The sequence below is a fragment of the Ranitomeya imitator genome, chromosome 6 (assembly GCF_032444005.1).
Source record: "Ranitomeya imitator isolate aRanImi1 chromosome 6, aRanImi1.pri, whole genome shotgun sequence".
Lineage (NCBI taxonomy): Eukaryota > Metazoa > Chordata > Amphibia > Anura > Dendrobatidae > Ranitomeya > Ranitomeya imitator.
In genome coordinates this window covers 566,284,894-566,311,376 of record NC_091287.1, presented here as the reverse complement: position 1 = coordinate 566,311,376, position 26,483 = coordinate 566,284,894, and the positions used below count along the sequence as shown (strand labels likewise).

The 26,483-nt window shown below is 45.7% G+C and overlaps 1 protein-coding gene across 6 annotated transcripts in view; it reads left to right on the top strand.

Moving 5' to 3' along the window:
• Window positions 1-26,483, top strand: part of LOC138643219 (cytochrome P450 2C20-like) — a 383,231-nt gene that overhangs the window by 313,776 nt on the left and 42,972 nt on the right. For all 6 annotated transcript variants that reach the window (XM_069732076.1, XM_069732074.1, XM_069732075.1 and 3 more), the window contains one exon: window positions 12,797-12,938. In XM_069732076.1, the coding sequence (XP_069588177.1) occupies window positions 12,797-12,938 (142 nt within the window). The remainder of the gene's footprint in view (window positions 1-12,796; window positions 12,939-26,483) is intronic.

Below are 26,483 nucleotides of genomic sequence, written 5' to 3'. Positions count from 1 at the left end.
CGTTCAGCTCTGGTCAAAGTCCTATCACATTGCATAGGCTCAGGCCCATGCTCAGATAGTACCGCCAAATGGTGCCCAGCTTTACGCTCACGCAAGCGTCGATCGATCTGAATAGCCAAAGACATAGACTCATTCAGACCAGCAGGCATGGGAAATCCCACCATGACAACCTTAAGGGCTTCAGAGAGACCCTTTCTGAAGATTGCTGCCAGGGCGCATTCATTCCACTGAGTGAGCACAGACCACTTTCTAAACTTCTGACAATATATCTCCGCTTCATCCTGACCCTGACACAGAGCCAGCAAGATTTTCTCTGCCTGATCCACTGAACTAGGTTCGTCATAAAGCAATCCAAGCGCCAGGAAAAACGCATCAACATCACGCAATGCCGGATCTCCTGGCGCAAGGGAAAATGCCCAGTCTTGAGGGTCACCACGTAACAAAGAAATAATGATCTTTACTTGTTGAACAGGGTCACCTGAGGAGCGAGGTTTCAAGGCAAGAAACAATTTACAATTATTTTTGAAATTCAAGAACTTAGATCTATCACCAAAAAACAAATCAGGAATCGGAATCCTAGGCTCTGACATTGGATTCTGAACCACAAAATCTTGAATGCTTTGTACCCTTGTAGTGAGATTATCCATCCAAGAGGACAGACCTTGAATGTCCATGTTTACACCTGTGTCCTGAACCACCCAGAGGTAAAGGGGAAAAGAGAGACAAAACACACTGCAAAGAAATAAAAATGGTCTCAGAACTTCTCTTATCCCTCTATTGAGATGCATTAGTACTTCAGGCCACCTGTACTGTTATGACCTGGTGGTCAGGACAATAATGGACCTGGTGGTTAAGAGCACACGGAATGACCTGATAGTTACTGATAATAAAGGACGAGCTCTGGGACGTGGGAACTCTGCTGACCGCAATCCCTAATCCTATCAAAACACACTAGAAATAGCCGTGGATTACTCCTAACGCTCCCTATGCAACTCGGCACAGCCTAAGGAACTAGCTAGCCCTGAAGATAGAAAAATAAAGCCTACCTTGCCTCAGAGAAATTCCCCAAAGGAAAAGGCAGCCCCCCACATATAATGACTGTGAGTAAAGATGAAAATACAAACACAGAGATGAAATAGATTTAGCAAAGTGAGGCCCGACTTACTGAACAGACCGAGGATAGGAAAGGTTGCTTTGCGGTCAGCACAAAAACCTACAAAAAGACCACGCAGAGGGCGCAAAAAGACCCTCCGCACCGACTCACGGTGCGGAGGCGCTCCCTCTGCATCCCAGAGCTTCCAGCAAGCAAGACAACAATAAAAATAGCAAGCTGGACAGAAAAATAGCAAACCAAAGAAATACAAGCAGGAACTTAGCTTCTGCTGGGAAGACAGGTCACAAGAACGATCCAGGAGTGAACTAGACCAATACTGGAACATTGACAGGTGGCATGGAGCAAAGATCTAAGTGGAGTTAAATAGAGCAGCCAGCTAACGAATTAACCTCGTCACCTGTGGAAGGAAACTCAGAAACACCCACCAGAGGAAGTCCATGGACAGAACCAGCCGAAGTACCATTCATGACCACAGGAGGGAGCCCGACAACAGAATTCACAACAGCCAACACTATCATTTTTTAGTTTCTTACTATTTATGTAGTTAAAGAATATTTTAGGATTATTTTTACTCTCTCTGGCAATGAGTCTCTCTGTCTCAATCTTTGCTGCTTTAATTTGCTTTTTACAGAATTTATTTAATTTTCTGTATTTATTTAATGCCTCATCACTACCTACTTCCTTTAATTCTCTAAATGCTTCCTTTTTGTCACTTATTACCCCTTACAGCTCTATTTAGCCATATTGGTTTCCTCCTATTTCTAGTATGTTTATTCCCATATGGTATATACTGTGCACAGGTCCTATCCAGGATGCTAATAAACGTCTCCCATTTTCTTTGTGTATTTTTATGTCTCAGGATATCGTCCCAGTTAATTGCACCAAGATCATCTCTCATCCGTTGGAAATTTGCCCTCCTGAAGTTCAGTGTCCATGTAACCCCTCTACTATACATCTTATTAAAGGAGACATGAAAACTTATTATTTTGTGATCACTATTCCCCACGTGACCCCCAACCCTTATATTTGATATGCGGTCTGGCCTGTTGGTTAATATTAGGTCTAGCAGTGCCCCCTTCTTGTTGGGTCCTTAACCAGTTGTGAAAGGTAATTGTCTCTCATAGTTGTCAAAAACCGATTACCTTTGCTGGAACTGCAGGTTTCTGTTCCCCAATCTATTTCAGGGTAGTTGAAGTCCCCCTGTGACACAACACTCCGGGATCGCCTTTGCTGGGGTCAAAGGCCACGTGGTTTGTGCATTGAATCTGAGGCGTACAGCAGGTTTTCTGAGCAGGCTGACCTCAGGTCAGATTTATTAATGTGAAAGCAACATAGAAAAAACAAAACATAAAAATAAATCCTAGCCTGTCCGGCGCTAACTAAACCAACACGTTGCTATCTCAACAACTGGGGGGGCTTCTCCCACCCAGCTAACATCATACAATTCTTGAGCACAGCTCTCACTCACATTTGTCTCACACAGACAGGCAATCTGTGTGCCCCAGCCTGACGCTGGAAACCCCCAGCTGGGGTTTCCTTTATTCCTGCACTTGTTAACCCATTAGCATCCTGAAGATACTGAGTGGCCTAATTTACATAGGACAAATACCTGGGCGAGATATACCTGCCCCCAACTACCACACCGACATGAGTCTTACATACCCTCCCCCCCTTGCTCAGACCACTCCGGTCGAGCAAGAACACTCTTGAAACAGTGCACTCGGGACAGGGCATCGGCGTTCCCCATCTGCACCCCATGTCGGTGCTCCACCGTATAAGAGTAAGCCTGCAGGGCAAGGAACCACTGGGTTACCCGACTATTATGGTCCTTGTGGAGGTGCATCCACTTGAGAGGGGCATGGTCCGTGACCAGCCTAAACTTCCTACTGGCCAGGTAATACTTGAGGGAGTCGAGAGCCCATTTAATGGCTAGGCACTCTTTTTCAACCACCGCATACCTCTGCTCATGTACATTCAGTTTCCGACTGAGGTAGAGGACCGGGTGTTCGAGTCCGTCCCTCACCTGGGAAAGTACAGCTCCGACACCAGTATCAGAGGCATCAGTTTGTACCACAAACTCGCTGCTGAAATCAGGAGTCACTAGTACGGGCTGAGAGCACAAAGCCCGTTTCAGGCTATGGAAAGCCTCTTCAGCAGCTGAAGTCCATTTTACCATGACGGAACCCTTCCCCTTGGTAAGATCCGTCAAGGGGGTAGCCATGGCTGCAAAATTGGGTATGAACCGGCGATAATAACCGGCAATCCCCAGGAAAGCTTGTACTTGTTTTTTGTTCACTGGTTGTGGCCAGCCCTGAATTGCCTGTATTTTGTCGATCTGGGGTTTAACCACTCCTCTGCCAATCACGTAGCTAAAGTATCGGGCTTCTTCATGTGGCATTTCTTGGGGTTTGCCGTTAAGCCTGCATCTCGCAGGTCATCAATCACCGCTTGTAACTTCCGGAGGTGAGTTTCCCAGTCCATGCTGTAAATTACGATGTCATCCAGGTAGGCAGAAGCGTACTGTCTGTGGGGCCTCAAGACTCGATCCATCAATCTCTGGAACGTTGCGGGAGCTCCGTGAAGTCCATACGGCATGTAGACATACTGGAACAGACCTTCCAGTGTAGCAAATGCCGTCTTCTCTCTGGCCGCCTCGGCCAGAGGGATCTGCCAGTACCCCTTTGTTAAATCCAGGGTCGTAATGTATCGGGCTTTACCAAGCCGGTCGATCAACTCATCGACCCGGGGCATAGGGTACGCATCAAATTTAGAAACCGCATTCAGTTTCCTAAAGTCATTACAAAACCGTATGGAGCCATCCGGTTTAGGTATCAACACGATTGGACTGGACCTGGCGCTGTGCGACTCCTCAATGACTCCTAAGTCCAACATTGCCATCACTTCCCGGGAGACGGCTTCACGGCGTGCTTCCGGAATCCGGTAGGGCTTCACATGAACGGTGACACCAGGCTCTGTGACAATCTCATGTTTCACTAGCTTAGTCCGGCCAGGTTTTCCAAGAAAAACTGTCGGTTCTGTAACAAAAACTGCTTAACCTCAGATTTTTGTCGTTCCGAGAGAGTCTCGGCAACCTGCACCTCCGGTACGGTAGGTGAACAAACCGGACGGGACAGATCCGCCGTTAGGGCAGAGCGGTCTTTCCAGGGTTTTATCAGATTCACATGATAAATCTGTTCTGGTTTTCTCTTACCAGGCTGGTACACTTTATAGTTCACTTCACCAACTCTTTCCAGGACCTCAAATGGGCCCTGCCATTTCGCCAGAAATTTACTATCCACCATAGGGATTAGGACCAACACCCTATCCCCGGATGCAAATGTACGGACCTTAGCGCCTCTATCATAACTTTGCCTCTGGGCTCCATGGGCCTGTAACATATGGTCCCTAACAATGGGCATGACAGCGGCAATACGATCCCGCATTTGTGTTACATGGTCGATCACCGTTTTAAAGGGAGTGACTTGACCTTCCCAGGTTTCTTTTGCGACGTCCAACAGTCCCCGGGGATGACGGGCGTACAACAGTTCGAAAGGCGAAAACCCTGTGGAAGACTGGGGAACTTCCCTAATGGCAAACAGCAAATAGCGTAACAAGTAATCCCAGTTCTTCCCATCTTTGTCTATCGCCTTCCGGAGCATCTGTTTTAAGGTTTTGTTGAACCGCTCAACCAGGCCATCTGTTTGAGGGTGACAGACAGACGTACGCAACGGGTCTATTTGTAAGAGTCTGCAGAGCTCCTTCATTACCCTCGACATAAAGGGAGTCCCCTGGTCGGTGAGTATCTGTTTTGGAATTCCCACCCGACTAAACACTTGTACCAATTCCTTGGCGATCGTCTTGGTAGCTGTGTTAAGCAAAGGGATGGCTTCCGGGTAACGAGTGGCATAGTCCACGATGACGAGGATATGTTGGTGCCCACGTGCGGATCGGGGAAGGGGCCCAACCAAATCCATTCCAATTCTCTCAAAAGGGACTCCAATGATAGGAAGGGGTACCAAGGGGCTACAGAACCGAGGTTTAGGTGCCGCGATTTGGCACTCTGGACAGGACTCACAATAGTTACGCACATCATTATGTATTCCAGGCCACACAAAACAATGCGATATCCTTTCTGTGGTTTTCTGTACCCCCAGATGTCCCCCATTATATGTCCGTGGGCCAAGTCCAGTACCTTCCGCCGATAAGGTTTGGGTACCACTAACTGTTGCACTGTGTCTTCCCCTTTTTTTACTACCTGGTAGAGCAAATAATTTTCAAGAACCATATACGGGTACGCTAACTTAGTGTCAGGTTCTACGGGTACCCCATCTATCATTTTTACATTTTTCCTAGCCGGAGTCAGGGTAGGATCTTTCATTTGCTCGCTGTGGAAGTCATCCACCTGGACTCCCAAATCTGGCAGGCAGGGTGCCGGATGGCTGTCTGCCTCCGCCTCTCGCTGAGGTTCCTCAGTTTCCTCCGTTTCCCCCGCCATGACGGAGAAGGGGTACTGAAGGTTAGATTCACTAACCTCCCCAGCAACATCTTCCTGTGGGGTCTCCTCTAAGGACTCGGTACCTCCAGATGGCATGGGAGAAGATTCACGGGTACAGCTACCGTGAAGGAGCAACTGATTCTCCCACAACTGCCAGAAATAGGGAAAATCCCTGCCCAGGATTACATCCTGTAACAATGCGGGAACGAGTCCCACTTTGTGCTGCACTGACCCATAGGGAGTGGAAATCCATATGACCGCTGTTAAGTACGAGCAGGTGTCACCATGCACACACGTTACAGAAAACATGTCAGACGGACCAGACGGAAGTGCCACCAGACTAGCTTTCACCAGAGTCACCACACTTCCAGAGTCTAGTAATGCCACAACATTTTTCCCATCAACAGATAATTCACACAGGTGTTTCACTGTATCATTTTGACCCGCATTCACACTCACTAGCTGTGTAACCAAAGACATGCGTTTTCTAGAGTCTATAACGTCGCACTGCATGGGTTCAGCGGTAACAGGACATAGTAACATAGTAACATAGTAACATAGTTAGTAAGGCCGAAAAAAGACATTTGTCCATCCAGTTCAGCCTATATTCCATTATAATAAATACCCAGATCTACGTCCTTCTACAGAACCTAATAATTGTATGATACAATATTGTTCTGCTCCAGGAAGACATCCAGGCCTCTCTTGAACCCCTCGACTGAGTTCGCCATCACCACCTCCTCAGGCAAGCAATTCCAGATTCTCACTGCCCTAACAGTAAAGAATCCTCTTCTATGTTGGTGGAAAAACCTTCTCTCCTCCAGACGCAAAGAATGCCCCCTTGTGCCCGTCACCTTCCTTGGTATAAACAGATCCTCAGCGAGATATTTGTATTGTCCCCTTATATACTTATACATGGTTATTAGATCGCCCCTCAGTCGTCTTTTTTCTAGACTAAATAATCCTAATTTCGCTAATCTATCTGGGTATTGTAGTTCTCCCATCCCCTTTATTAATTTTGTTGCCCTCCTTTGTACTCTCTCTAGTTCCATTATATCCTTCCTGAGCACCGGTGCCCAAAACTGGACACAGTACTCCATGTGCGGTCTAACTAGGGATTTGTACAGAGGCAGTATAATGCTCTCATCATGTGTATCCAGACCTCTTTTAATGCACCCCATGATCCTGTTTGCCTTGGCAGCTGCTGCCTGGCACTGGCTGCTCCAGGTAAGTTTATCATTAACTAGGATCCCCAAGTCCTTCTCCCTGTCAGATTTACCCAGTGGTTTCCCGTTCAGTGTGTAATGGTGATATTGATTCCTTCTTCCCATGTGTATAACCTTACATTTATCATTGTTAAACCTCATCTGCCACCTTTCAGCCCAAGTTTCCAACTTATCCAGATCCATCTGTAGCAGAATACTATCTTCTCTTGTATTAACTGCTTTACATAGTTTTGTATCATCTGCAAATATCGATATTTTACTGTGTAAACCTTCTACCAGATCATTAATGAATATGTTGAAGAGAACAGGTCCCAATACTGACCCCTGCGGTACCCCACTGGTCACAGCGACCCAGTTAGAGACTACACCATTTATAACCACCCTCTGCTTTCTATCACTAAGCCAGTTACTAACCCATTTACACACATTTTCCCCCAGACCAAGCATTCTCATTTTGTGTACCAACCTCTTGTGCGGCACGGTATCAAACGCTTTGGAAAAATCGAGATATACCACGTCCAATGACTCACCGTGGTCCAGTCTATAGCTTACCTCTTCATAAAAACTGATTAGATTGGTTTGACAGGAGCGATTTCTCATAAACCCATGCTGATATGGAGTTAAACAGTTATTCTCATTGAGATAATCCAGAATAACATCCCTCAGAAACCCTTCAAATATTTTACCAACAATAGAGGTTAGACTTACTGGCCTATAATTTCCAGGTTCACTTTTAGAGCCCTTTTTGAATATTGGCACCACATTTGCTATGCGCCAGTCCTGCGGAACAGATCCTGTCGCTATAGAGTCCCTAAAAATAAGAAATAATGGTTTATCTATTACATTACTTAGTTCTCTTAGTACTCGTGGGTGTATGCCATCCGGACCCGGAGATTTATCTATTTTGATCTTATTTAGCCGGTTTCGCACCTCTTCTTGGGTTAGATTGGTGACCCTTAATATAGGGTTTTCATTGTTTCTTGGGATTTCACCTAGCATTTCATTTTCCACCGTGAATACCGTGGAGAAGAAGGTGTTTAATATGTTAGCTTTTTCCTCGTCATCTACAACCATTCTTTCCTCACTATTTTTTAAGGGGCCTACATTTTCAGTTTTTATTCTTTTACTATTGATATAGTTGAAGAACAGTTTGGGATTAGTTTTACTCTCCTTAGCAATGTGCTTCTCTGTTTCCTTTTTGGCAGCTTTAATTAGTTTTTTAGATAAAGTATTTTTCTCCCTATAGTTTTTTAGAGCTTCAATGGTGCCATCCTGCTTTAGTAGTGCAAATGCTTTCTTTTTACTGTTAATTGCCTGTCTTACTTCTTTGTTTAGCCACATTGGGTTTTTCCTATTTCTAGTCCTTTTATTCCCACAAGGTATAAACCGCTTACACTGCCTATTTAGGATGTTCTTAAACATTTCCCATTTATTATCTGTATTCTTATTTCTGAGGATATTGTCCCAGTCTACCAGATTAAGGGCATCTCTAAGCTGTTCAAACTTTGCCTTCCTAAAGTTCAGTGTTTTTGTGACTCCCTGACAAGTCCCCCTAGTGAAAGACAGGTGAAACTGTACAATATTGTGGTCGCTATTTCCTAGATGCCCGACCACCTGCAGATTTGTTATTCTGTCAGGTCTATTAGATAGTATTAGGTCTAAAAGTGCTGCTCCTCTGGTTGGATTCTGCACCAATTGTGAAAGATAATTTTTCTTGGTTATTAGCAGAAACCTGTTGCCTTTATGGGTTTCACAGGTTTCTGTTTCCCAGTTAATATCCGGGTAGTTAAAGTCCCCCATAACCAGGACCTCATTATGGGTTGCAGCTTCATCTATCTGCTTTAGAAGTAGACTTTCCATGCTTTCTGTTATATTTGGGGGTTTGTAACAGACCCCAATGAGAATTTTGTTACCATTTTTCCCTCCATGAATTTCAACCCATATGGACTCGACATCCTCATTCCCTTCGCTAATATCCTCCCTTAAAGTGGACTTTAGACAAGACTTTACATAGAGACAAACCCCTCCTCCTCTCCGATTTTTACGATCCTTTCTAAACAGACTGTAACCCTGTAAGTTAACTGCCCAGGCATAGCTTTCATCTAACCATGTCTCGGTTATTCCCACTATGTCAAAGTTACCTGTAGATATTTCTGCTTCTAGTTCTTCCATCTTGTTTGTCAGGCTTCTGGCGTTTGCGAGCATGCAGTTTAGAGGATTTTGTTTTGTTCCAATCTCCTCACTGTGGATTGTTTTAGAAATGTTCTTACCTCCCTTCTGAGTATGTTTTCCTGGGTCGTCTTTGTTCGAGTCTAATGTTTTTCTTCCCGTCCCCTCTTCTTCTAGTTTAACGCCCTCCTGATGAGTGTAGCGAGTCTTCTGGCGAATGTGTGTTTCCCAGGTTTGTTGAGGTGTAGTCCGTCTCTGGCGAGGAGTCCATCATACCAGTAATTCACACCGTGGTCCAGGAATCCAAATCCTTGTTGTCTGCACCATCGTCTTAGCCAGTTGTTTGCATCAAGGATCCTGTTCCATCTCCTGGTGCCATGCCCATCTACTGGAAGGATAGAAGAAAAAACTACCTGTGCATCCAGTTCCTTTACTTTCTTCCCCAACTCTTCAAAGTCCTTGCAGATTGTTGGTAGGTCCTTCCTTGCCGTGTCATTGGTGCCAACATGTATCAGAAGAAATGGGTGGACGTCCTTGGAGCTGAAGAGCTTTGGTATCCTATCGGTCACATCCTTGATCATCGCACCTGGAAGGCAGCATACTTCTCTTGCAGTTATGTCCGGTCCGGTCTGCAGATGGCTGCTTCTGTGCCTCTCAGTAGTGAGTCTCCCACCACCACCACTCTTCGCTGCTTCTTGGCTGTACTTTTTGCTGTCACTTGTTGCTGTGTGCCCTTTTCTTTTTTGCTTGCTGGTATTGCTTCATTCTTAGGTGTGCCATCTTCATCCTCTACAAAGATTTGATATCGGTTCTTCAGTTGTGTGGTTGGTGATTTCTCCATGGTCTTCTTGCTTCTTTTGGTCACATGCTTCCACTCATCTGCTTTTGGAGGTTCTCTGACACTTTTTTCACCTTCTGTGACCAGTAGAGATGCTTCTGTTCTGTCTAGAAAGTCTTCATTCTCTTTGATGAGTTTCAAAGTTGCTATTCTTTCTTCCAGACCCCGCACCTTTTCTTCTAAAAGGGCCACTAGTCTACACTTCTGACAGGTGAAATTGGATTCTTCTTCTGGTCGATCTGTGAACATGTAGCACATGCTGCAGCTCACCATGTAGGTTGTCACATCTGCCATGTTGCTCCTAAATCCTGCTGACTTGCTGTGTGTTTTCCTTCTTGTGTAATCTACTCAGCCAAGCTCTCTTGCAATAATGTCCTACAGGCAAAAATGCTTTCGAAGCAGCTGGTCCCGGCTGTACCCAACGATCCTCTAGCTTAGGGAGACTTCGCTTCTCCCAGAAGGCACCTGGAATATGCAAATTAGTCCTCCCCAGTCTTCAGAAAGGGCAGCAGATGCGTTGAAAAACTGCATCCGCTGCCCAGGTCATGCACAAATTTCACAACGTGCGTCGGTATGTCGTACCGACACAAGTGTGAAAGAGGGCTTAATGAGCGTTTAATTTAAAAAAAAACGGCGTGGGCTCCCGCGCAATTTTCTGCGCCAGAGGGGGAAAGCCAACGGCCGGGGGCCAATATTTGTAGCCTGCTATGAATATCAGCCCGCAGCTGTCTGCTTAGCCTTTACTGGCTATTAAAATAGGGGGACCCCAAAAAAATGACATGGGGTCCCCTATATTTTATAGCCAGAAAGGCTACGCAGACAGCTGCGGGCTGATATTCATAGCCTAGAGAGGGGCCATGGATATTGACCCCCTAGCTACAAATTACAGTCTGCAGCCGACCCAGAAATGGAGCATCTGTAAGATGCGCCAATTCCGGCACTTAGCCCTCTCTTCCCACTCCCGTGTAGCGGTGGGATATGGGGTAATAAGGGGTTAATGTCACCTTGCCATTGTAAGGTGACATTAAGCTGGGTTAATAATGGAGAAGCGTCAATAAGACGCCTATCCATTATTAATCCAATAGTAATAAAGGGTTAATACAACACACACACATTAGGAAACATTTATTTTTATTTTAATATTCTTCATTTAACCATACTTACCATACTTCAGCGCCTGCAAAAAATGTAAAATAATAAACCGTATACTACCTATCCGCTGTAGTCAAATTAATAACGAGTGTCCCACGACGATCTCCCCTATAGAACAGTGACATTGGGTGATGTCACTGTTCTATAGGACCCTCAGTGACACACTGACAGGAGACAATGGCTGCTGCTGTGCATCACTGAGAGGTTACCTTAGTTCAGAGTCTCACTTTATGGCAATTGCTGCGTGGGATGCCAAAAGTGAGACTAGGGACTATTGTTTTACAGCAGCGGAGGAATACAGTGCGGAAAGATACCTTCCTCCCGTCATTGTATTCCTGGAGCCCCTAGAGAGTGGTCTCATCAGCTGATGCTGCTGCTCTCCACGGGAGATCGTAGTGGGACACTCGTGGATTTCTGCGGATCAGGGAGTATATTGGTTGTTTGTTATTTTCATATTTTTTACAGATGACACTGGCTTTGGGGAATAAAGTGACAAGTGATGGTGAGTATGTACTCTATGTTATATGTGCTGTATGTCTATGTGTATGTATTGTATGTAATGTATGAATGTATTGAATGTAGTATGTATGTAGTATGTTGTATGTATGTAGTATGTATGTATTATGTATGTAGTATGTATGTATGTAGTATGTATGTATGTAGTGTGTATGCATGTAGTATATATGTAGTATGTATAAAGTATATATGTAGTGTGTATGTATGTATGTTGTATGTATGTTGTATGTATGTAGTATGTATGTAGTATGTTGTATGTATGTATGTAGTATGTATGTATGTATGTAGTATGTATGTAGTATGTATGTTGTATGTAAGTAGTATGTTGTATGTAGTATATATGTTTTTGTTTTGCTTTTTTTACATTCAACACATTAGCTGGATGATGGGACAAATACTGTCCCATCATTGGCTAATGTGTCAATCACTGTCATTGTAGCAGGCACAGCCCGATGGGACTTGAAATCCCATTGGACGATGCCCGCACACAAACACAACGACCCCCGAGAGGGCCGCACAGACCCCCGAGAGGCCCATACAGACCCCCGGCAGGCCAAACAAACCCCCGGCAGGCCGCACCGACCCCTAAGAGGCCCGTACAGACCCCTGGCAGGCCGCACAGACCCTCGGCAGGCTGCACAGACCCCCCAAGAGGCCCGTACAAACCCCTGGCAGGCCGCAAAGACCCCCAGCAGGCCACACATACCCCCGAGAGGCCCGTACAGATCTCCAGCAGGCCGCACAGACCCCCAGCAGGCCTCACATACCTCTGAGAGGCCCGTACAGATCTCCAGCAGGCCGCACAGACCCCCAGCAGGCCACACATACCCCCGAGAGGCCCGTACAGACCCCCGCCAAGCCTGCACAGATCCCCCACAGTCCCACACAGACACGCAGTCTCCACCCACGCTCTTCCCCCCTCCCGAACTGGATGTGCAAGGAAAGGAAGGGCTTATTTTCATTCTGATATTTGTGTCCCATTGACTTGCATATGGTTTCCGGTATTGTATCGGCGATTTCCGATATTTTTTTTATATCGGCCAATCCAATCCGATCCCGATATTTCCGGATATCGGAAGGTATCGCTCAACACTACTTATATGATGTCCCGGAGCTGCACTCACTATTCTGCTAAATTTCAACAGTCTTATGCACAGCTGTCCCTAATAACTTACCCACTTACTATGCAGACGAGCCTGTGTACCCAGACCGTGGTTAGTCCTCTAAACCAAAAAACATAATAAAGACAAGTCCTGTATAATAATCATATTTCTGCTCACCCTCAGGTTGAACATGAAACTGATCCCGATTTATGTGACACCAGTCTCCTCATGATGGTTGTAGGACTTTTAGCAGCAGGAACGGAAACCACGGCTTCCACACTAAAGTTCATCCTGATTCTGATGGCCCATTATCCAGAGGTACAAGGTAGGAATCTGTTATACCCCAAAGCTGCACTCACTATTCTGCTGGTGCAGTCACTGTGTAAATACATTACATTACTGATCCTGAGTTACATCCTGTATTATACCCCAGAGCTGCACTCACTATTCTGCTGGTGCAGTCACTGTGTACATACATTACATTACTGATCCTGAGTTACCTCCTGTATTATACTGCAGAGCTGCACTCACTATTCTGCTGGTGCAGTCACTGTGTACATACATTACTGATCCTGAGTTATATCCTGTATTATACTCCAGAGCTGCACTCACTATTCTGCTGGTGCAGTCACTGTGTGCATACATTACATTACTGATCCTGAGATACATCCTGTATTATACCCCAGAGCTGCACTCACTATTCTGCTGGTGCAGTCACTGTGTACATACATTACATTACTGATCCTGAGTTACCTCCTGTATTATACACCAGAGCTGCACTCACTATTCTGCTGGTGCAGTCACTGTGTACATACATTATATTACTGATCCTGAGTTACATCCTGTATTATACTCCAGAGCTGCACTCACTATTCTGCTGGTGCAGTCACTGTGTACATACATTACATTACTGATCCTGAGTTACCTCCTGTATTATACTCCAGAGCTGCACTCACTATTCTGCTGGTGCAGTCACTGTGTACATACATTATATTACTGATCCTGAGTTACATCCTCTATTATACCACAGAGCTGCACTCAGTATTCTGCTGGTGCAGTCACTGTGTACATACATTACATTACTGATCCTGAGTTACATCCTGTATTACACTCCAGAGCTGCACTCACTATTCTGCTGGTGCAGTCACTGTGCACATACATTACATTACTGATCCTGAGTTACATCCTGTATTATACCCCAGAGTTGCACTCACTATTCTGCTGGTGCAGTCACTGTGTACATACATTACTGACCCTGAGTTACATCCTCTATTATACCACAGAGTTGCACTCAGTATTCTGCTGGTGCAGTCACTGTGTACATACATTACATTACTTTTCCTGAGTTACCTCCTGTATTATACTCCAGAGCTGCACTCACTATTCTGATGGTGCAGTCACTGTGTACATACATTATATTACTCTTCCTGAGTTACATCCTCTATTATACCACAGAGCTGCACTCAGTATTCTGCTGGTGCAGTCACTGTGTACATACATTACATTACTGATCCTGAGTTACCTCCTGTATTATACTCCAGAGCTGCACTCACTATTCTGCTGGTGCAGTCACTGTGTACATACATTATATTACTGATCCTGAGTTACATCCTCTATTATACCACAGAGCTGCACTCAGTATTCTGCTGGTGCAGTCACTGTGTACATACATTACATTACTGATCCTGAGTTACATCCTGTATTACACTCCAGAGCTGCACTCACTATTCTGCTGGTGCAGTCACTGTGCACATACATTACATTACTGATCCTGAGTTACATCCTGTATTATACCCCAGAGTTGCACTCACTATTCTGCTGGTGCAGTCACTGTGTACATACATTACTGACCCTGAGTTACATCCTCTATTATACCACAGAGTTGCACTCAGTATTCTGCTGGTGCAGTCACTGTGTACATACATTACATTACTTTTCCTGAGTTACCTCCTGTATTATACTCCAGAGCTGCACTCACTATTCTGATGGTGCAGTCACTGTGTACATACATTATATTACTCTTCCTGAGTTACATCCTCTATTATACCACAGAGCTGCACTCAGTATTCTGCTGGTGCAGTCACTGTGTACATACATTACATTACTGATCCTGAGTTACATCCTGTATTATACCCCAGAGCTGCACTCACTATTCTGCTGGTACAGTCACTGTGTACATACATTACATTACTGATCCTGAGTTACATCCTGTATTATACTCCAGAGCTGCACTCACTATTCTGCTGGTGCAGTCACTGTGTACATACATTACATTACTGATCCTGAGTTACATCCTGTATTATACTCCAGAGCTGCACTCACTATTCTGCTGGGGCAGTCACTGTGTACATACATTACATTGCTGATCCTGAGTTACATCTTCTATTATACCACAGAGCTGCACTCACTAGTGTTGAGCATTCCGATACCACAAGTATCGGGTATCGGCCAATATTTGCAGTATCGGAATTCCGATACCGAGTTCCGATATTTTTGCGATATCGGGAATCGGGATCGGGATGAATATTCATGTGTAAAATAAAGAATAAAAATAAAAAATATGGATATACTCACCCTCGGACGCGCCCTGGTTGTAACCGCTGCAAGCCTCCGTTCCTAAGAATGAGCGAGTGAAGGACCTGCAATGACGTCGCGGCTTGTGATTGGTCGCGTGAGCGGTCACATGAACGGTCACGCGACCAATCACAAGCCGCGACGTCATCGAAGGTCCTTCACCCTGCATTCTTAGAAACGGAGGCTGCCGGTTACACCGCTAAGGTCCAGGGTCCGCCGGAGGGGTGAGTATATCCATATTTTTTATTTTTATTCTTTATTTTTTACATGAATATGGATCCCAGGGCCTGAAGGAGAGTTTCCTCTCCTCCAGACCCTGGGAACCATCCAGGATCACTTCCGATATTTGTGTCCCATTGACTTGTATTGGTATCAGGTATCGGTATCGGCGATATCCGATATTTTTCGGATATCGGCCGATACAATCCGATACCGATACTTTCAAATATCGGAAGGTATCGCTCAACACTAGCACTCAATATTCTGCTGGTGCAGTCACTGTGTACATACATTACATTACTGATCCTGAGTTACATCCTGTATTATACCCCAGAGCTGCACTCACTATTCTGCTGGTGCAGTCACTGTGTACATACATTACATTACTGATCCTGAGTTACATCCTGTATTATACCCCAGAGCTGCACTCACTATTCTGCTGGTGCAGTCACTGTGTACATAAATTACATTACTGATCCTGAGTTACATCCTGTATTATACTCCAGAGCTGCACTCTCTATTCTGCTGGTGCAGTCACTGTGTACATACATTATATTACTGATCCTGAGTTACATCCTGTATTGTACCCCAGAGCTGCACTCACTATTCTGCTGGTGCAGTCACTGTGTACATACATTACATTACTGACCCTGAGTTACCTCCTGTATTATACTCCAGAGCTGCACTCACTATTCTGCTGGTGCAGTCACTGTGTACATACATTAATGATCCTGAGTTACATCCTGTATTATACTCCAGAGCTGCGCTCACTATTCTGCTGGTGCAGTCACTGTGTACATACATTACTGATCCTGAGTTACATCCTGTATTATACTCCAGAGCTACACTCACTATTCTGCTGATGCAGTCATTGTGTACATACATTACATTACTGATCCTGAGTTACATCCTGTATTATACCCCAGAGCTGCACTCACTATTCTGCTGGTGCAGTCACTGTGTACATACATTACATTACTGATCCTGAGTTACATCCTGTATTATACCCCAGAGCTGCACTCACCATTCTGCTGGTGCAGTCACTGTGTACATACATTACATTACTGACCCTGAGTTACATCCTGTATTATACTCCAGAGCTGCAGTGGGAGATTAAGATTGGCATTTCTGCTTCGGTGCCAGTGCTGTGTGTGCCACCTGTCTCAAATTGTGTGCCACAGAACATATACTGTATGAGAGTGGGCCACATTTCTTCAATATTCTCCCAGAAAAAATAAAAAGGAGATTTTAATTGTTAGTGTCTGCATCAGCGTCAGTCCTGTTAGTGGCATATCTGCCTGCCACTGAAGCTGTGTACTGTTATACATTGTGCCTGATTTTCCTTGCAGTCTCACCCACGTATAATGGGATATATAAATCCAACAGAAGTTAGAGTTCACCTTGTAACTGGTTTTACAGTAACAAATACCGTTAGATTGGTTACGTTTTTCAAACAATGAGGAAGTCTGGTGGAAGAGGTCGTGGCCGTGGGCGTTCATTGCCAGCTGGTAATGATGGTAGTGGTGGTGGAGCATCAGGTGGTCGTGGGAAAAGCAATATTGCACCTAAGTCTGGAGCTGTGGAGCCAGGTTCGTCGTCTGGCTACACAAGGCCCCGAACGCTCCCTTTTCTGGGAGTAGGAAAACCGCTTTTAAAGCCGGAGCAGCAAGAACAAGTTTTGTCTTTCCTTGCTGACTCTGCCTCTAGCTCTTTCGCCTCCTCTTCTGAAACTGCTAAATGTAAAAGCAGCGCGTCGTTAGTGGATGTTCACGGTCAGGGACAAGTCGCTTCCTTGTGTTCTTCACCAAGAACAACAGAGAAGGATGCGTCAGGCGACACAACGGGTTACTCCATGGAGCTCTTTACACATACCGTCCCTGGGTTAAAAAGTGAAACAGTTAACAGGCCATGCCCATTACAAGATGAATCTGACATGGAGTGCACTGATGCACAGCCACAGCCAGACTACTATGCTTGTTCTTTGACTCAGACCACAACATTGCCCTCGCAGTGTACTGATCCAGAATCAGACCCTGATGAGACTATGGTGCCCTGTCACGAACGCTATACCACCGGCTTACACGGTGACACAGACGAAGTTGCACACGAGATAGAAGAGGAGGTCATAGATGACCCAGTTGTTGACCCCGATTAGCAGCCATTGGGGAAACAGGGTGCAGGCGGCAGAAGCTCTGAAGCAGAAGAGGAGGAGCCGCAGCAGGCATCAACCTCGCAACAGATTCCATCTGCCAGGCCCGTATCTGGCCAAAAACGCGTGGCAAAACCAGTTGTAGGACAGTGTGGCCATCCGGTTAAAGAAGCTCAGTCTGCAATGCCTGAAAAGGTATCCGATACTAGAAAGAGTGCAGTCTGGCATTTTTTTAAACAACATCCAAATGATCAGCGCAAAGTCATCTGTCAAAAATGTTCAACTACCTTAAGCAGAGGTCAGAATCTTAAAAGTCTAAATACAAGTTGCATGCGTAGACATTTAACCACCATGCATTTGCAAGCCTGGACTAACTACCAAACGTCCCTTAAGGTTGTAGCACCCTCGGCCAATGAAGCTAGTCAGCAACGCTACATCCCTTCCCTCACTGTAAGCCCACCATTTCCAGGACCACCTGCAGTAAATGTGCATGTTTCATCGCCAGGCCAAAGCAGTCAGGGAATCACCAGGTTCGTGGTAGAAAACACTGCATGTAGGGCACCAGCATGAATACCATCTCCAACCCTCTCTCGGTCTGCCATGTCCACCGGCACCCCCGCTAGTTCCACCATCTGCAGCTCTCCAGTCCAGCTCACCCTACATGAGACTCGTTAGGAAAAGGATGTACTCATCCTCGCATCCGCGTACACAGGGTTTGAACGCCCACATTGCTAGACTAATCTCGTTAGAGATGATGCCCTACCGGTTAGTTGAAAGCGAAGCTTTTAAAGCCCTGATGGACTACGCTGTACCACGCTACGAGCTACACAGTCGACACTTCTTTTCAAGAAAAGCCATCCCAGCCCTCCACCAGCATGTAAAAGACCGCATCGTCCATGCACTCAGGCAATCTATGAGTACAAAGGTGCATCTGACAACAGATGCATGGACCAGTAGGCATGGCCAGGGACGTTACGTGTCCATCACGGCACACTGGGTTAATGTGGTGGATGCAGGGTCCACAGGGGACAGCAATATTGGGACAGTTCTGCCTAGCCTACGGTCTAGGAAACAGTTGGCTGTAGGCGTTCGCCCCCCCCTCCTCCTCCTCCCCATCCTCCTGCAGAAGCGAGAGCTCGTCCACAGACCGCAGTCGCACGACCACTCCATCCGCAGCTGCCACTGTTGCACACGAGGTGTCCCATTATGGGACAGCTAGTGGCAAGCGTCAGCAGGCTGTATTGGCAATGAAGTGTTTGGGCGACAACAGACACACCGCGGAAGTTCTGTCCGAGTTCTTGCAGCAAGAAACTCAGTAATGGCAGTGTACATCTTGAGGCAGGCAAGGTAGTGAGTGATAACGGAAGGAATTTTATGGCTACCATAGCCTTTTCACAACTGAAACACATTCCTTGCCTGGCTCACACCTTAAACCTGGTGGTGCCGTGCTTCCTGAAAAGTTATCCGGGGTTACCTGACCTGCTCCTCAAAGTGCGCAGACTTTGCTCGCATATCCGCCGTTTGCGCATACACTCCAGCCGTATGCAGAACCATCAGCGGTCTTTGAACCTTCCCCAGCATTGCCTAATCATCGACGTTGCAACAAGGTGGAACTCCACACTGCACATGCTTCAGAGACTGTGCGAACAGAGGCATGCTGTTATGTATTTGTGGGAGGATACACATACACGGGCAGGCAGTTGGATGGCAGACATGGAGTTGTCAGGTGTGCAGTGGTCGAAGCTACAAGACATGTGTCAAGTCCTTCAGTGTTTTGAGGAATGCACATGGCTGGTTAGTGCAGACAACACCATATTAAGCATGAGCATCCCCCTAGTGCGTCTGCTGATGCAAAGTTTGACGCACATAAAGGAGCAGGCGTCTGCAGCCGAGGACGAGGGAAGCCTTGATGACAGTAAGCCATTGTCTGGTCAGGGCAGTCTACAGGACGAGGTAGTGGGTGAAGAGGAGGAGGACGAGGAGGATGATGGGGATGAGTATTTTTTGAATGAGGAAGCTTCTCCACGGCCAATAGCAACTGGTGGCGTTGCAAGGCCGGGTTCAGGTTTTTTGAGGGAGACAAGTGACGTAGATTTGCCAGAAACTGCCCCTCAACCTAGCACAACCGCAGATTTGACAACTGGAACTTAGGCCCACATGGCGGATTATGCCTTACGTATCCTCAAAAGGGACCCACGCATTATTAAAATGATGACCGATGACGATTACTGGTTGGGCTGCCTCCTTGATCCTCGCTATAAAGGCAAATTGCAAAATATCATGCCACATGAGAACCTCGAACAAATATTAGCAACCAAACAAGCAACTCTTGTAGACCGTTTGATTCAGGCATTCCCAGCACACAGCGCCGGTCATGGTTCTCACACGAGCTGCAGGGGGCAACAGGGCAGAGGTGTTAGAGTTACACAAATCAGAAGTGGCGTTGGACAGAGGGGTTTTCTGACCAGGTTGTGGAGTGATTTCGCAATGACAGCAGACAGGACAGGTACTGCAGCATCAATTCAAAGTGACAGGAGACAACATTTGTCCAGCATGGTTACTAACTATTTTTCATCCCTTATCAATGTTCTCCCTCAACCGTCATTCCCATTTGATTACTGGGCATCCAAATTAGACACCTGGCCAGAATTGGCTGAATATGCATTGCAGGAGCTTGCTTGCCCAGCAGCTAGTGTCCTATCAGAAAGAGTATTCAGTGCTGCTGGTTCAATATTAACCGAAAAAAGGACTCATCTGGCTACCCAAAATGTTGATGATCTAACCTTCATTAAAATGAACCACTCCTGGATTTCGAATTATTTTGCCCCACCTTTCCCGGCTGACACCTAGCTTTCCTATAAAAAGGTCTTGCTTGTGGACTCATCTTACTGACTGTTCCAATCTCTTAGTTTGCAGCAGCTGTTTGTCCAGCATACAACATATTTACACCTCCCTAAATGGGCTAACTCCCCCCACGAGGCCGTGGTCGCGCCACTTGGCGCAAGCACCCGTGAGAGTGCCGTTTGTCTGAAGAGGTGGGTGTGCCCGCTTTTGGTCGACGGCACTGCCACTGGGTCCCTCATAGTACAATAAAGTGTCTCTGGTGGTGGTGGTGCGCACCCAACGTCAGACACACCGTTGTAACATGAGGGGCCCTGGGCCTGTACCGCTGGCCACAAGAGAGTTCCCCCCCAGCTCAAACAGTGCTCTACCACTTGCAAAATTATCTCTCACAGCTCCACCAATGTTTAGTCTATGCGCTGACATCCTTCAATGCCTGGCACTGACAATACCAATTTGTTGACATGTATGATGCTAGTTAAAATAGTCAGGGTCAGTGTCCTATATTTACATCAGTAAATACTTAGCGCCAAATTACTATGTTTGAAACTCAGCAGAGGAGCCCACCCCTGTACCTAAGTATGCCATCCTTTTGTTTTTTGGTTTTGGTGTTTTGCGAGACATTAAAGGGAACCTGTCACCTGAATTTGGCGGGACCAGTTTTGGGTCATATGGGCGGAGTTTTCTGGTGTTTGATTCACCCTTTCCTTACCCGCTGGCTGCATGCTGGCCAAAATATTGGATTCAAGTTCATTCTCTGTCCTCCGTAGTACACGCCTGCGCAAGGTAAGATTGCTTTGCGCAGGCGTGTACTATGGAGGACAGAGAATGAACTTCAATCCAATATTGCGGCCAGCATGCAGCCAGCGGGTAAGGAAAGGGTGAATCAAACACCAGAAAACTCCGCCCATATGACCCAAAACTGGTCCCGCCAAATTCAGGTGACAGGTTCCCTTTAACATCTATTTATTTTTTGGGAGTACTAACTGTGTCAGACACTCCTTCCAATCGTCCTCCGCTGACCAAACCATTGCTGCCTGTGTACTTCTGCAAGATAATTCAAACTGCTTTGAGCCTAATTTTTTTTATTTTAGGCCTGCTAAGTCTGTCTGTGGTCCCTCCTTCCAATTGTCCTCCACTGAACACACCAATGCTGCCTGTGTACCCCTGCAAGATAATTGAAACTGCTTTGAGGCTAATTTTTTTGTTTTAGGCCTACTAAGTCTGTCTGCAGTCCCTCCTTCCATTTGTCCTCCGCTGAGCACACCAATGCCGATCGTGTACCCATGTAACTTTTTGTCATCCTGCAGTGAGCCCACTTTGTGGTGTAAGGCCTACTAGCAGTGTCTGTCTGCGCCACTTAATACAGCTGTCCTCTAAAAAAAAATGGTGGATTTTCAGCTTGTCAGAATTATAAAACTGCATTGATGCCACAAGTTTCGTTGTGGTCTACATACTGAGTCTTCCGCTCCAAGGTGTTCTCTCTGTTGCCTCTCCTTCACTTCTATCTTGAAGCTCTTGTTAAGTAGTTGTTGAAACAACACTGCATTAGGCCTACAAGTTGGGTCTGGGTTGTAGAGACGAAGTCTGCCGCTCCAAGGTGTTCTCCAGGTTGCCTCTCCATAGCTTCAATCTTCATGCTCTTGTTAAGCAGTTGTTGAAACAACACTGCATTAGGCCTACAAGTTGGGTCTGGGTTGTAGAGATGGTGTCTCCAGCTGCAAGGTGTTCTCCAGGTTGCCTCTCCATAGCTTCAATCTTCATGCTCTTGTTAAGTAGTTGTTGAAACAGCACTGCATTAGGCCGACATGTTGGGTCTGGGTTGTAGAGACGATGTCTGCCGCTCCAAGGTGTTCTCCAGGTTGCCTCTCCATAGCTTCTATCTTCTAGCTCTCGTTAAGTAGTTGTTGAAACAACACTGCATTAGGTCTACAAGTTGGGTCTGGGTTGTAGAGACGGTGTCTCCCGCTCCAAGGTGTTCTCCAGGTTGCCTCTCCATAGCTTCAATCTTCATGCTCTTGTTAAGTAGTTGTTGAAACAACACTGCATTAGGCCTACAAGTTGGGTCTGGGTTGTAGAGATGGTGTCTCCCGCTGCAAGGTGTTCTCCAGGGTGCCTCTCCATAGCTTCAATCTTCATGCTCTTGTTAAGTAGTTGTTGAAACAACACTGCATTAGGCCTACAAGTTGGGTCTGGGTTGTAGAGACGGCGTCTGCTGCTCCAAGGTGTTCTCCAGGTTGCCTCTCCATGGTGTTCTCCAGGTTGCCTCTCCATAGCTTCTATCTTCTAGCTCTCATTAAGTAGTTGTTGAAACAACACTGCATTAGGCCTACAAGTTGGGTCTGGCTTGTAGAGACGGTGTCTCCCGCTCCAAGGTGTTCTCCAGGTTGCCACATAATCGAAGCTGCATAGAGCCTATTTTGTTATTTTAGGCCTACTAAGTCTTTCTGCGGTCCCTTCTTCCAATTGTCCTCCACTGAGCACACCAATGAAGACCGTGTACCCATGTAACCTTTTTTAAACCTGCGTCGAGCCAACTTTGTGGTGTAAGGCCTACTTGCAGTGTCTGGCTGTGCCACTCAATACAGCTGTCCTCTTTAACCCCTTCATGACCCAGCCTATTTTGACCTTAATGACCTGGCTGTTTTTTGCAATTCTGACCAGTGTCCCTTTATGAGGTAATAACTCAGGAGCGCTTCAACGGATCCTAGCGGTTCTGAGATGGTTTTTTGTGACATATTGCGCTTCATGTTAGTGGTAAATTTAGGTCAATAAATTATGCGTTTATTTGTGATAAAAACGGAAATTTGGCGAAAATTTTGAAAATTTTGCAATTTTCACAATTTGAATTTTTATTCTGTTAAACAGAGAGTTATGTGACACAAAATAGTTAATAAATAACATTTCCCACATGTATACTTTACATCAGCACAATTTTGGAAACAAAATTTTTTTGTGCTAGGAAGTTATAAGGGTTAAAATTTGACCAGCGATTTCTCATTTTTACAACGAAATTTACAAAACCATTTTTTTTAGGGACCACCTCACATTTGAAGTCAGTTTACGGGGTCTATATGGCTGAAAATACCCAAAAGTGACACCATTCTAAAAACTACATCCCCTCAAGGTGCACAAAACCACATTCAAGAAGTTTATTAACCCTTCAGGTGCTTCACAGCAGCAGAAGCAACATGGAAGGAAAAAATGAACATTTAACTTTTTAGTCACAAAAATTATCTTTTAGCAACAATTTTTTTGATTTCACAATGTTAAAAGGAGAAACTGAATCACGAAAGTTGTTGTCCAATTTGACCTGAGTACGCTGATACCTCATATGTAGGGGTAAACCACTGTTTGGGCGCACGGCAGGGCTTGGAAGGGAAGGAGCGCCATTTGACTTTTTGAATGAAAAATTGGCTCCACTCTTTAGCGGACACCATGTCACGTTTGGAGAGCCCCCGTGTGCCTAAAAATTGGAGCTCCCCCACAAGTGCCCCCATTTTGGAAACTAGACACCCCAAGGAACTTATCTAGATGCCTAGTGAGCACTTTGAACCCCCAGGTGCTTCACAAGTTGATCCGTAAAAATGAAAAAGTACTTTTTTTTCACAAAAAAATTCTTTTAGCCTAATTTTTTTCATTTTCACATGGGCAACAGGATAAAATGGATCCTAAAATTTGTTGGGCAATTTCTCCTGAGTACACCGATAACTCACATGTGGGGGTAAACCACTGTTTGGGCACATGGTAAGGCTCGGAAGGGAAGGCGCGCCATTTGACTTTTTCAATGGAAAATTAGCTCCAATTGTTAGCGGACACCATGTCGCATTTGGAGAGCCCCTGTGTGCCTAAACATTGGAGCTCCCCCACAAGTGACCCCATTTTGGAAACTAGACCCCCCAAGGAACTTATCTAGATGCATATTGAGCACTTTAAACCCCCAGCTTATAACGCAGAGCCATGAAAATAAAAAATAACTTTTCTTTCCTCAAAAATGATTTTTTTAGCCTGGAATTTCCTATTTTCCCAAGGGTATTAGGAGAAATTGGACCCCAAATGTTGTTTTCCAGTTTGTCCTGAGTACGCTGATACCCCATATGTGGGGGTAAACCACTGTTTGGGCGCACGGCAGGGCTCGGAAGGGAAGGCACGCCATTTGGCTTTTTAAATGGAAAATTAGCTCCAATCATTAGCGGACACCATGTCACGTTTGGAGAGCCCTTGTGTGCCTAAACATTGGAGATCCCCCACAAATGACCCCATTTTGGAAACTAGACCCCCAAAGGAACTTATCTAGATGTGTGGTGAGGACTTTGAACCCCCAAGTGCTTCACAGAAGTTTATAACGCAGAGCCATGAAAATAAAATTAAAAAATATTTTCTCAAAAATGATTTTTAGCCTGCAATTTTTTATTTTCCCAAGGGTAACAGGAGAAATTTGACCCCAAAAGTTGTCCAGTTTCTCCTGAGTATGGTGATACCCCATATGTGGGGGTAAACTACTGTTTGGGCACATGCCGGGGCTCGGAAGTGAAGTAGTGACATTTTGAAATGCAGACTTTGATGGAATGCTCTGCGGGCGTCATGTTGCGTTTGCAGAGCCCTTGATGTGGCTAAACAGTAGAAACCCCCAACAAGTGACCCCATTTTGGAAACTAGACCCCCAAAGGAACTTATCTAGATGTGTGGTGAGCACTTTGAACCCCCAAGTGCTTCACAGAAGTTTATAACGCAGAGCCGTGAATATAATAAATATGTTTTCTTTCCTCAAAAATAATTATTTAGCCCAGAATTTTTTAATTTTCCCAAGGGTAACAGGAGAAATTTGACCCCAATATTTCTTGTCCAGTTTCTCCTGAGTACGGTGATACCCCATATGTGGGGGTAAACTACTGTTTGGGCACATGCCGGGGCTCGGAAGTGAAGTAGTGACGTTTTGAAATGCAGACTTTGATGGAATGTTCTGCGGGCGTCACGTTGCGTTTGCAGAGCCCCAGATGTGGCTAAACAGTAGAAACCCCCCACAAGTGACCCCATTTTGGAAACTAGACCCCGAAAGGAACTTATCTAGATGTGTGGTGAGCACTTTGAACCCCCAGGTGCTTCACAGAAGTTTATAACGCAGAGCCGTGAAAATAATAAATACGTTTTCTTTCCTCAAAAATAATTATTTAGCCCAGAATTTTTTATTTTCCCAAGGGTTACAGGAGAAATTGGACCCCAAAAGTTGTTGTCCAGTTTCTCCTGAGTACGGTGATACCCCATGTGTGGGGGTAAACTACTGTTTGGGCACATGCCGGGGCTCAGAAGTGAAGTAGTGACTTTTGAAATGCAGACTTTGATGGAATGGTCTGCGGGTGTCACGTTGCGTTTGCAGAGCCCCTGGTGTGCCTAAACAGTAGAAACCCCCCACAAATGACCCCATTTTAGAAACTAGACCCCCCAAGGAACTTATATAGATATGTGGTGAGCACTTTGAACCCCCAAGTGCTTCACAGACGTTTACAACGCAGAGCCGTGAAAATAAAAAATCATTTTTCTCTCCTCAAAAATGATGTTTTAGCAAGCATTTTTTTATTTTCACAAGGGTAACAGGAGAAATTGGACCCCAATAATTGTTGCGCAGTTTGTCCTGAGTATGCTGGTACCCAATATGTGGGGGTAAACCACTGTTTGGGCGCACGTCGGGGCTCGGAAGTGAGGGAGCACCATTTGACTTTTTGAATACAAGATTGACTGGAATCAATGGTGGCGCCATATTGCGTTTGGAGACCCCTGATGTGCCTAAACAGTGGAAACCCCTCAATTCTAACTCCAACACACCCCTAACCCTAATCCCAACTGTAGCCATAACCCTAATCACAACCCTAACCGCAACACTACCCCTAACCACAACCCTAACCCCAACACACCCCTAACCACAACCCTAACCCCAACACACCCCTAGCCCTAATCCCAACTGTAGCCATAACCCTAATCACAACCCTAACCGCAACACACCCCTAACCACAACCCTAACCCCAACACACCCCTAACCCTAACCACAACCCTAATTCCAACCCTAACCCTAAGGCTATGTGCCCACGT